Genomic DNA, 12,763 nt, shown 5'->3' with positions numbered 1-12,763 from the left:
CCAAACCAGGACAGAGCAGAGGAGGAGGAGAAACCTCTCTCAACCTGCTAATCACACTCTTCCTCATGCACCCCAGGGACCATTTGCCTTCTTGGCCACAAGGGCACATTGCTGACTGAGATGGCTCATGATGGCAGGATGGAGAAAACAGTTAATAAGAGCTACAAGATGTTAGAAAGAAAGGGTGTTGATGTGTTTGTACAACGTAGACTGGGCAAGGCAATCGTCTTAGAAGAAACATCTGAAAGCAGAAGAAGTTGGTCTACTGAGATGGGGTTGGATGGGGAATATTCTAGTGCCCATCACTGCACTGTGGTTTGGAGGAAATGTTGGTTACTGAGCATGAGCCATGTGTGAGGATGAAGAGGCAGAGTCTGACTATATTTTTTCTAGAATCTGTACCTCTTCATAGCACCGAGAAAGATGCAGTAATCATGATAATGTTGGACATTGTAGTCAGATATTTTAATAGCATGCTGTTCTCTTGTCTCCCTCACTGCTTCCCAACCAGGATGCATAGAATGATGAAAGAAGAATCAAGTTTCAGGACAAGCAGCCTGGAAAACGTGACGCGGGACCCGAGCAAAGAAAAGCTGCACATGAAGCTCTGCAGTGGGTCCTGCCATGCTGAGCAGATCCTCCAGACACTAAACTCCTACCGGCAGAGCGGCATCTTCACAGATGTGGTGCTGTTAATTGATGGACAAGAATTTCCCTGCCACCGTGCCACTTTGTCAGCCAACAGCACGTATTTCAGGGCCATGTTTGGTGGTGATCTCAAGGAAGGCCACCAGGATATCATTAATATCCAGAAGATTTCTGCTTCCAGCATGTCTCTCCTCCTTGACTACATGTATGGGGGGAACATCATCATTCAGGAGGACAATGTTGAAGGCATCTTGGAACTGTCTGACTTGCTACAGATCTCCAAACTCAGAGATGCTTGTGTCACCTTCCTTGAAGGCCAGCTTCACCCGTGCAATTGTTTGGGTATCATGAAATTTGCCGATTCATTTTCCATCACATCCCTGACAGAAAAGAGCAAGAGGTTCATGCTGGAGTGTTTTGTGGAGGTGTCGTGTCACGAAGAGTTCCTGGAGATGGGTGTGAAGGAGCTGGTTGAATACCTGTCTGATGAGCAGCTGGTGGTCCCCAAAGAGGAGGTCGTCTTTGAAGCAGTCATGCGTTGGGTACGGCATGATGTACCTGCCAGGAAGGGAGCCTTGAAGGACCTTCTTGAGCATGTGCGTCTGCCCCTGCTCGACCCCACCTACTTCCTGGAGAAGGTGGAAATGGATGAACTCATCCAGGACTCTAAGGAGTGCATTCCTCTACTGCACGAGGCCCGCAAGTATTACATCCTTGGCAATGAGGTCAGCTCTTTGCGATCAAGGCCAAGAAGGTAAAACACAGTGTCTTCTTCCCTAGACCTTCATGGCCTAAGTTGATGGAAGTTTGAGGGACGTTCTTGGGTTGTTGTTTTTTGTTTTTTTTTTTTTAACCTATTTCTTCTCTTTTGGCCTTCCTTTTTCCAAAATGGAGACCTTGGAGATGTTTGCCTGGCTTAAAGTATTCCTTTGAAATACATACTAATGCATATGACACATTTTTGTTGCAGTTGGCACGAAGTAGTCTGGGTATGCCATGATGCTATCCAGATATATGTCCAGACTACAAGCAAAAAGGGATGTTTGTAGCTCTTTATTTTTGTTTTTACCAATGAGTAGGTCACTGGGTTGAGATCTGTTTTCCATTCCCACCTCTGCTACTGGACTGCTCTCATTACATCTCTTTTGGTCTCTCACCTTCTCGAAGCTTTCTGTTAGCAGGAAGGCTTGGACCACGCTCAGTCCTCCTGCCCATCAGCATGGTACCCAGCTCAAAGGCATTGTGGTGGGGTCACAAACTAATGTCTAGGGAAAAAAAAACAAAAACAAAAACAAGCTGTTGTGGACAAGGTGGCTACCTGGGCATTCTCCTTTTTTATTTTTGTTTTCTTTCCATTGATTTACTGATGAACAGCAAGAAGATAAAGAGATGCTGTTCCAGGCAACTGGCAGCGTAGAGAGGCCACCAAGAAAAGCAATTTCTGGGGGAGGGTGTGGGTGGGATCCTGCACCTTTTATATGACTGAAGTTTGGATTTGACCCGCCACATTTTAAACCTCTGCTGTTTCTTCACGGTCCCATGTAAAGGTGTACTGGGTAAGAGTGCTGATGGACATCTCTGGTCTGGGGTGTGTTGCCACATCGCAGTTGGTTTGCAAAGCTCGACATCCTTTTCCAGATGAGATCCATGACTGTGGGGCTGCAGGGACAGGTTCTTGTTCCCTCCTGCTCTTTGTCCCAAGGAGAACAGGTTTTCTGGATGCCTGGTGCAGTATCCTGGGCAGAAAGATGGAGGTTGCCCAGTACATCTCAGATGGATATTGGGAACAATTTCTTACCAGAAAGGGTTGTGGGGCATTGGAACAGGCTGCCCAGGGCAGTGGTGGAGTCACCATCCCTGGAGGGGTTGAACAGACATGGAGATGAGGTTCTCAGCGACATGAGTTAGTGCCAGGGTTGGGTTAATGGTTGGACACAATAACCTAGATGGTCTTTTCCAACCAAAATGATTCAATGATTCTAAGTCTCAGCCTGGCATTTAGAGCATTGTGTCAGGTGGCAGAGATGATTTGACACATCCTACTCTGGAGACATTCAAAACCTGCCTGGACACATTCCTGTGTAGCCGCATCTAGGTGTTCCTGCTCCGGCAGGGGGATTGGACTAGTTGACCTTTCAAGGTCCCTTTCAATCCCTAGCATTTTATGATTCTATGATCTCTGTTCTGAATACCACGATGGACCATAATATATAGAACTGCTCAATAACAAGTTATGTGATGACCTCCTCAAGGATGCAAATGAGCCATCAGTGTGCCCAGGTGGCCAAAAAGGCCAACAGCATCCTGGCTTGTATCAGGAATAGTGTGGCCAGTAGGACTAAGGAAGTGATTGGTGCCACTGTACTCAGCACTGTTGAGGCCACACCTTGAATCCTGGCGTCAGTTTTGGACCCCTCATCATAAGAAGAACATTAAAATACTAGAGAGAGTGCAGAGGAGGCCATGAGGCTGGTGAGGGGCCTGGAGCAGAAGTCTCAGGAGGAGCAGGTGAAGGAACTGGGGTGGGTTCAGCCTGGAGAAAAAGAGCCTGAGGGGAGACCTTCTCGCTGTCTACAGCTACCTGAAAGGAGGTTGTAGCATGGATGGGGTTGATCTCTCCTCCCAAGTAGCAACTGATAGGACAAGAGAAAATGGCCTCAAGTTGTGCATGGGGAGGTTTAAGATTGGATATTAGGAAAAAATTCTTCCTGGAAAAGGAACATTGGAACAGGCTGCCCAGGGCAGTGGTGGAGTCACCATCCCTGGAGGGGTTTAAAGGCATTTAGACGAGGTTCTCAGGGACATGGTTTAGTGCTGGAGTTAGGTTATGTCTGGACTCGATGATCCTGAGGGTCTCTTCCAACTGAAATGATAAATACCTAAAATTCACTGGGCATAAATGCCAGCCCTCAGCATCCACATTTTACCTCTCTCCTTATATAGCTTTGGTCTTAACCAAATTGTCTCAGGCTTCAGGAACTTTCACCCAAGTCTTTCAAATTCTTTTTCACTTGCTCCCTCCTCTCCCCTCCCGCAGAGCCATTCCTCTCTTGCTTGCTGGCTGGCAGGACTTTCCTTTCCCTGCTGTCTGTCTCATCTGCTCACTGCTATTAGGGCTGGAGAGAGAGAGAGATTTCCTGGAAACACTCCTCTCTCCAGGCAGAGAGCTTGTTGCAGGCTGGATGCCAGGAATGGCTTTCCACACTCGTGGCTTTGCCTGAGGATTAGGTTTGATTGTGCTGGAAGGGGGAGGGTGAGTGGCAGGAAGCAATCTCACAAAGGACTTTTAAAGGTCATTCCCACTACAAGGTCCTCACGCCAAGAAAGGCCTCGAGGTGCTGGAGAGAGTTAGGAGAAAGGAACGGAGCTGGGGAAGGGGCTGGAGCACAAGAGTGATGGGAGCGGCTGAGGGACCTGGGGGGTTCAGCTGGAGAACAGGAGCTGAGGGGAGACCTTCTGATCTCTGAACTGCCTGAAAGGAGCTTGGAGCCAGGGGGGGTCGGGCTCTGCTCCCAGGAACAAGCACCAGGAGCAGAGGAAACGGCCTCAAGTTGCGCCAGGGGAGGTTGAGGTTGGATGTGGGGAACAATTTCTTCCCCAAAGGGCTGTGGGGCATTGGAACAGGCTGCCCAGGGCAGTGCTGGAGTCACCATCCCTGGAGGGGTTGAACAGATGTGGAGATGAGGTTCTCAGGGACATAGGGTAGTGCCAGGGGTGGATTAACAGTTGGACTCGATCTTAAGGGTCTTTTCCAACTAAAATGATTCTATGATTTTCTTTCCCTATGCAGTTTGGACCCCTTCCCACCCAGTCTGGGAGGTGCCTTTGATTTGATAGTGCAGACAAAAGGGAGGGTGCAGGGGTGAAATTATTTGCTCAGAAAATCAGTTGATGCAGGAGAGGACCTTGATCTATCTACTCTACTGTGCCACCAATGGCCTATTATAGATACGATGGGAGGGGTAATGGAAAGGAGCAGCGTGGTCTGGGGCCTTAATGATGCCTTTCGTGGTCTAGGTTCATGGAGCTGGCAGAAGTCATCATCATCATTGGGGGCTGTGATAAGAAAGGCCTTCTGAAACTGCCCTTCACAGACCTTTACCACCCGAAGAGCAGGCAGTGGACAGCCCTCTCCAGCGTACCTGGCTATACCAAGTCAGAGTTTGCTGCTTGCACACTGAAGAATGATGTATACATATCAGGTGAGATACCCTGGACCAGATGGTCCCTTCCCAGTTGCAAAGAACAGCAAAACCTCTGCTTGGGCAGCTGCTCCTTAGGTCTATTCACTAGGACTCACAGCTTTGGAGCAAGGTCGCTTCTTGGTGAAGTTTATCCTTAAGTGATTTGGATTTTGCTGTGCTGAGGAAAAATTTCACCTTTGGGGGAGGATGGTAATATTATAAAACCTTTCCCTCCTGCTTATCAGAGCATCTGTCAAGAGGGTTCTGCTGTGGAGTGAGCTGATTTTGGTGTGTGCTGTCAGATAGGGTTTCCTAAAACCTGTCCCTCACTTAAAATACATGGCCCATCAGATGAGTTCTATATAAGGGATGGAGCAGTGTAATAAGTGCCTCGAAGTCCAGAGGGCAACTCCCTTGGGAAGCTGAGTTTATGTGGCCATAAGCCAACAACCACATTCTGGCCTAAGTTGTTCCATTGCATGGAGGAACTATGCGATATTGTGTAACAAGGTGATGGTTCTGTTGTTGGGACCACACCAGCTCTCCATCCCTCTGCTTTTCAGGAGGACACATCAGCAGCAATGATGTTTGGATGCTGAGCTCCCAGCTGAATGTCTGGATCAAGGTTGCTTGTCTACAGAAGGGCCGATGGAGGCACAAAATGGCAACACTTCAGGGCAAGGTAGGCAATGGCTTGAATTTTGGAAGGAACCATGTAGAGAACTGTCCCCACTTCTCCTGCTGCCCAGTACAATAAGAAACTGTCAATGTGTGTTTGTCCTCCGGGTAATTTAGAGATGGTTCTGATGGGAGAACAACTAGGACATAACCGAGATGGCACTGCTTTAAGTTGGGTGTGGGTTGTCACCTGAAGGAACCGCAAATAAAATTGTAGCAAAAAGGTCTGCCATGGGGTGATGCAAGACTTCTGCAGATGGCTGCGTTAAGTCTTTGGATGAAACATCTACAGGGTGGGGTGTTTCACAGAATCATAGAACAGTTTGGGTTGGAAGGGACATTTAAAGGTCATCTAGTTCATCGCCAAGGATCTACTGTGGCTTGATGTCTGTCCTTCTGGCCAAACCCTGTCCACCCCTCCTGTTTGCGGTAGTAACATAACCCATTAGGTGACTCTTGGAGTTTCTAATCGTCTTGCTTTGCTCCTTTTGTGGCAGATCTATGCTGTGGGAGGCTTTGATGGTTTTTACCGCCTCTCCAGTGTGGAGTGCTATGACACCTTCTCCAACAGCTGGTCAACCTTGGCCCCCCTGCCTCAAGCTGTGAGCTCGGCGGCTGTGGTCTCCTGCCTGAACAAGCTCTATGTGCTTGGCGGTGCCGTGGATGACACCGCTAACACTGACAAGGTATTTCTGGGGCATCAAGAATGGACAGAGACCTAAACCCCAAGATTTGCTAGGGAACATGGAGAGAAATAGAGTCATAGAATAGTTTGGGTGGGAAGGGACCTTCCAAGCTCATCCAGTGCCACCCCTGCCATGAGCAGGGACATCTTCACCAGCTCAGGTTGCTCAGAGCCCCATCCAGCCTGGCCTGGGATGTCTCCAGGGATGGTTCATCCACCACCTCTCTGGCCAACCTGGGACAGGCTCTCATCACCCCCAGGGCCAACAATTTTTTCCTCATGTCTGGCCTGAATCTCCCCTCCTTTAGTTTCAAACCATCACCCCTTGTTCTATCGCAAAGTCTGTCCCCATCTTTCTTCTCAGCCCCTTTTAAGTACTAAAAGCCCTGAAATCGGCTACAAGGGAGCGTTTATTTTTTTTGTTTTTTTAAGACTAATGAAGGCTTCCTTATAATTAGATGAGAATTCATACATTTAATTGGAAGCCAATGAGTCTTGGGGACCAGACAGGGAAGGTGTCATGATTTGACATCACATTTGTTGTGATTACAGTAGAGTGGGTTCTGCTCTGAAGCATCCTGTGATGTGCTGAGCCTGACAGATCCCTGTTCTCAGTCAGCCCTGAGGCACCACAAGAACAAACCTCAAATCATGTGGACATTCACTTCAGTTAATTAGCAATAGTAGTAGCTGCCTGAAGGAGACCTCTGCAAACCAGACATGATGCTTCTGGTCTCTTGAGCTGCAGGAAGAGCCAACAGTGCTTCTCAGCTCAATCTCTGAACACTTAACTATGCTCTGTCTGTGTCCAGCCATCTCGGGGGCTTGCTGTTTGTCTGGGAGACTTGAATGCAAGAGGGAATCGTAGAATCATAGAAAAGTTTGGATTGGAAGCTCATTTAGTCCAATCCCCTGCCATGAGCAGGTTCATCTTCACCCAGATCAGGTTGTCCAGCCTGGCCTTGAGTATATCCAGGGATGGGTCATCTAGAACCTAGAATGCTAGAACCCCTCAACCCTTTGCTCACTGCACTGGTCTCTGGGTGTAGAAGATCCCATTCATGTTTCTGTCCCCATGCTCTTCTATTTCTAGTCAGTGGTAGCTTCACACAAGGAAGGAGATGAGATAACTCCATGTTCACATAGCTGCATTTCTCCTCCCAGGTCCAGTGCTATGATCCAGAGGACAACAAGTGGATGCTTTTGTCTCCCACCCCTTTTTACCAGAGGTGCATCAGTGCCGTCTGCTTGGACAACATAATTTATGTTGTAGGTGGACTTCTTAGTAAAATCTTCAGCTACGATCCAAGGAAAGACAGCTGGCAAGAAGTGGCCACCCTGCCTGGGCCTCTGGTAAGGAAGAGCTTTGAGAAAGCAGCTCTGAGCTATCCTTGTCTAGAATAGATGCAGCCATTTGTGTTTGCTGAGATTGAAGGCACAGAAAATACACTGTTGGTTTGGCTCTGAGCATGTGAACATGACCTCTGCAGAGCAACTCAGACATATATATACTCACCATCGGTGTCCATACTGTTTGGAGGACATATCATCCACAGCAAAAACAAGTTTTCTTGCTGAGACTGGGTCTACACTAGCTATGGATGCCAGAGGAGTGAATTTGTAGGGTGAAAATATCGGTGTTGAGGACCTGTTCTCCACATTATGTGTTTCATAGTGAGTGTTATACTGTCTCTAGTCTGGCTGGAACTGGTGATGGTTTTGTATCTTCATTTAGTGTCACCACAGTTTTTCACTCCAAAGCCATGATGCAATGTGAACTGTGGCATAGTGAAGAAGAATGGTGGGACACAGAATAGTTTGAGTTGGAAGGGACCTTCAAAACTCATCTGGCCCAACCCCCTGCCATGAGCAGGGACATCTTCAGCCCACTCAGGTTGCTCAGAGCTCCATCCAGCCTGACCTGGGATGTCTTCAGGGATGGTTCATCCACCATGTCTCTGGCCAACCTGGGCCAGGCTCTCACCACCCTCAGGGGCAACAATTTCTTCCTCATGTCTGGCCTGAATCTCTGCTATTTGAATTTAAAACCATCACCCCTTGTCCTATCACCACAGGCCCTGGTTGAAAGTCTGTCCCCATCTTTCTTATCTGCCCATTTTAATTATGGAATGGTTGCAATAAGGTCTCCCTGGAGCCTTCTCCAGGCTGAACAACCACAACTCTCTCAGCCTGTACCTCAGCTGGATCCAAATTAAAATACCCATGTCAGTGCACACTTATATATGTCTTTCACAGGCAGGTGCTGGCTGGGTTCCCAGGGTCTTGGGGTGCTTGTGAGTCCATGCTGTGCCTGGGGGTCTGCCAGAAACAGCAACAGTCCTGTCACCACTCACTTGAGTCATTTCAAAAGCCTAAACTCTTACTGAAATGGTAAGATTTCAGCACACTAGGAGCCAAACTTCACTTATCTACTTTCACTCCCTTCTGCTGGGCAGGTGAGAATTGATCCCATTGCAATGGCTCACCCCCCTGCTCAACCCCAATGACTAAAGCTGGAGTTTGCTCCTCAGCTCTAGGGCTTTCCTTCTGCTTTCTAGGAGAGCTGTGGCCTGACGGTGTGTGGAGGGAAGATCTACATCCTGGGTGGCCGAGACGAGAACGGGGAAGGCACGGACAAAGCATTCACTTTCGACCCGGTGACGGGGGACGTGGAACAGCAGCCGCCGCTGCAACGCTGCACCAGTTATCACGGCTGCGTGACCATCCTGCAGCGCATGAACAGATGACCATGGGGCTCCAACTGCATCCACCTCCCACCCAGAGCCCTCCCTTGGGACAGTGGCCACCCAAAGCATGGACAGACAACTCACCTTTGTGTGGGGAAGGGCAAAACAAGCCACTGAAGATCATCTTCTCCAGCCAGCCCCTAAGCAGCCTCTATTTTGTTTTTCCTGGCCTCCTGATGCAAATGGGTTTGATTTTGATCTAGGTCAGAGGATTAAAAGGTGCTGGGCTGTGTGAAGCTGCATCACAGACCTTGCCATAGTAGTATACAAGCATCCTTGCAGCCCTTGGAACTACTAAATTTGACTTTTACTTAAGTTTATCTGGCTGCAGATTACAGTTTCCTTTTATGTTGGCAACAGAGGCTTTCTGTCCTGCAAGGGCAAGTATTTGGTGCTCTCTGATGCACAGGACTGCTGCAGTAACACTTATAATTACAGAATCCAATTCTTTAGCTAAAGCTATCAGAAGTTTGGCTATTTAGCTCAGTAGAACTCTGTCAAACCATGGTGGTGACCTAAATGTCCATGAACAGCTAGTCCCATTGCAGTGGAGAGCTGAGATTGAGATTTCAAAGCTGATATCCCAAGAAAATTTCTCTACTAAATCCCAAAAATCCTGGTTAAATAGTCCATTCTGCACATGCTGTATGAGGGTCTATTCCCTTAAATTGTCTTTGTGAACACCATGACAAGTGCTTTGTGTAGCCAAGAATTCTTTCTTCAGAGAGGCAGAGGTAGGGGAATATTAACGTGTAGGAATTAAGCATGAAGATCTGAGACATGGTAGCCATAAAATCACATCTGGCTCATTTTTGGCTCTGGAGTATGCTAGCAGGTATTAAAATAAATTCAATATTTAACAGATTTGATACAGGGTCCTAAGAACCTGAATGTACAGATCATTTGGAGGGCATTTGATTACACAGACCATGTTGCTCCAAGCCAGTTGGTCTCAGGTATAGAAATGGTCCTGAGCACATTGGATTTGGGTAGAATAGTCATAGCTTTTGGTGTCGCGGTCTTTAGTCCATGATTTGAACTGGTGATTTCTGGTGGGTCCTTGTAACTGTTCACGTTGTTCAATTAGGCACTTAGTTGTTGTCAAATGTAGAGTGGGGTCTCTTAAAAATTCCCATTACATGTACATTTTAGGGTGCACTCCTCTACTGCAGGCTGGCTGCTGTTTTCTCTGCACCTTCCTTTCCTCACCCCAATGATTTCTCCTTGAAGTAGAGGAAACTACTATGTTCACTGCCCCAGATACTCCCATTTTCAGAGCATTTTAATTGTCTTAAAACACCTGGTTTTGCCTGCTTTCCCCATACAGCTGTTTTTTATCTGGTCTTATTTAGTACCTCTGTTTTCTGTCATCTCTGAGAAGTTCACCTCTTTGTTGTGATGGTATCAAGCTTACCCGTAAAATGTAGCAAAAAGAAGTCCCTGCTGAAGAACCAAAACTGGCTGTAACCAGAGTATGCTGATATCTGTTCTCCTTAGGAAATGTATGCTCTTTCTTTGTCCAAGTGATGAGCAAAGGTATTTCATAACACGAATTGTACCCTGTGCTCCTCATACTCACATCTGGAAAGTTTCAGGGCTATGGTGGCCATTTTAGACATCAAGGTGCACTACTTGGACATTCTTAGCCTCGTTCTCCTTAAGGTCTGTGAGTGTGGGTGAGACCTTTTATCAGATCGTGAGCAACACAATGTGTCATTTAAGCAATAAAAAGGAGATTCAGCGCTGATACAGGTTATTCCCTTGAGGATATAAAAGGAAATTCATGCTGGTAAAAGGCAATTTTATTTGCAATCAAATGCATCCACAGTTGTGTCTTTAATGGGAATGGTGATTACAGGAGAAACTGGCACCTCTCCTTCAGTTAGTTCATAGAATCATAGAATAGTGTGGGTTGGAAGGGACCTTCCAAGCTCATCCAGTGCCCCCCCTGCCATGAGCAGGGACATCTTCAGCAGCTCAGGTTGCTCAGAGCCCCGTCCAGCCTGGCCTGGGATGTCTCCAGGGATGGTTCATCCACCACCTCTCTGGCCAACCTGGGACAGGCTCTCACCACCCTCAGGGCCAACAGTTTCTTCCTTGTATCTGGCCTGAATCTCCCTCCTCTAGTTTAAAACCATCAACCCTTGTCCTATCACAACAGGCCCTGCTCAAAAGTCTGTCTCCCTCTTTCTTCTCAGCCCCTTTTCAGTTTGGAAAGGCCACACTAAGGTCTCCCCGGAGCTTCTGTTCTCCAGCTGAACACCCCAACTCTCTCAGCCTGTCCTCCCAGCAGAGCTGTTCCAGTCATTCCTGTGGCTCCTCTGGCCCCTCTCCAGCAGGTCCATGTGTGTCCTGTGCTGAGGACCCAGAGCTGGACCAGCACTGCAGGGGGGTCTCACAGAGCGGAGCAGAGGGGCAGAATCCCCTCCCTGCACCTGCTGCTCACGCTGCTGGGGATGCAGCCCAGGACACGGGTGGATTTCTGGGCTGCAAGCGCACGTTGCCGGCTCATGGCCAATCTTTCACCCCCAGCACCCCTAAGTTCTTCTCCTGGGGGCTGCTCTCCATCCCTCCATCCCCAGCCTGGATTGATACTGGGGTTAAATTGGTTCAAAAGAAAGCATCTGTCACAAGCATGAGCACATCAACCCATACTGTGCAAGCCTTCAGGGCCAGAGAGACCTTTCTCCTCCAGTGTCATGATTTCCTGAGAGAAATCATTTCCTGAGAGACCTGAGGATCTCTCCTCCCCAATTTTGCCTCTCTCATTGCTCTCCTGTGCATAAGCAATCCACCACTTTTGTACGGGCACCCCTTCAAAGTGCACGGCTTGGGACCCACTATCTCCACCTCACCTCATAATTTATTTAGCCAAGGAAGTTCTTAATTCTTCATAGACTTTCCCATTAGTATGTCCCTCCTCTTTGTCTGTGCTTTGGAAAATTGTGCTATTTTTTCAAGTGAATGAGTGCAGTCAGAGCTTGCATTGAGCAAAGTCTGCTCTGCTGAGGATGGTGAGCATCACAAGGAATCAGGCCTTATGAAAGGGGTGGTCCTCATGCCGAATTTCTGACTTAAATAGGGCCTTAAACACAGACATAGCTTCCTTGGCTGCTGGCAGATCTTTGTGCTCTTATTCTTGAGAAGAGCATGGTAATATATTTGGACATAGATTAAAAAAAAGGTAGTTTTCCACTTGCACCAACAACTTCTCTTCCCACTGTGTTTCCTGATTTTCCTAAGGCCTCCTGGGAGTCTCTTACTGTACTTCACGCTTTATTCCTGTAGAAATAAGCACACTCAAAAGGGTAGAAGGTGTTCTCATCAGCTTCTCCATGTTTTTGATATGTGTGGTTTGTTGCAATAGGTGTAACATGGTGGTGGAAGTTATGGCATAGATACTGAAAGGTTCACCTCATTCTTTGTCCTAATATTCATGTGTTTGTGTTTTGTAAGGGCTGTGGCCATGCAGGGAAGGGTTAGGGAAGGAATTTAACCTAGGCTTTTTTTTAGAAATAAATATTCACCTTGACACCTGAGTGTCTTTGCTGCAGGAATTTCATTTGTGCATATTGCTTCATGACAGTCCAAAAATACATTGTTGATGGAGCATCAGAGGAACTCTGAGAGCACCATACATGAGATGTCCCAGCCTTTGTCTAGGATACCTGAATCCTCAGTCTAAGCAAGTAGGAAGTTCAAGATATGACTTTTTGTCTGCCTGGAATGATATTTTTAACTATTACATGGGGTCGTGGCCAAGCCAGTGTAGAGAAGGTGCCTGGATCATTCAAACTCAGCTGAAGGAGAGGGAAATTTGT

The 12,763-nt window shown here is 47.6% G+C and overlaps 1 protein-coding gene across 1 annotated transcript; it reads left to right on the top strand.

Moving 5' to 3' along the window:
* Window positions 1-512: 512 nt before the first annotated feature.
* On the top strand, window positions 513-8,942 carry KLHL35 (kelch like family member 35; the record flags this gene model as incomplete). Its single annotated transcript, XM_082072532.1, has 6 exons — window positions 513-1,402; window positions 4,666-4,850; window positions 5,396-5,514; window positions 6,008-6,196; window positions 7,360-7,548; window positions 8,754-8,942. 6 exons carry the CDS (start codon window positions 513-515, stop codon window positions 8,940-8,942), a joined length of 1,761 nt encoding a protein of 586 aa, XP_081928658.1.
* Window positions 8,943-12,763: the final 3,821 nt, after the last annotated feature.

Source organism: Streptopelia decaocto (assembly GCF_964273445.1).
Source record: "Streptopelia decaocto genome assembly, chromosome: 1".
NCBI lineage: Eukaryota > Metazoa > Chordata > Aves > Columbiformes > Columbidae > Streptopelia > Streptopelia decaocto.
Note: the sequence above shows the minus strand (reverse complement) of the source record. Positions and strands in the feature narration are given on the sequence as shown.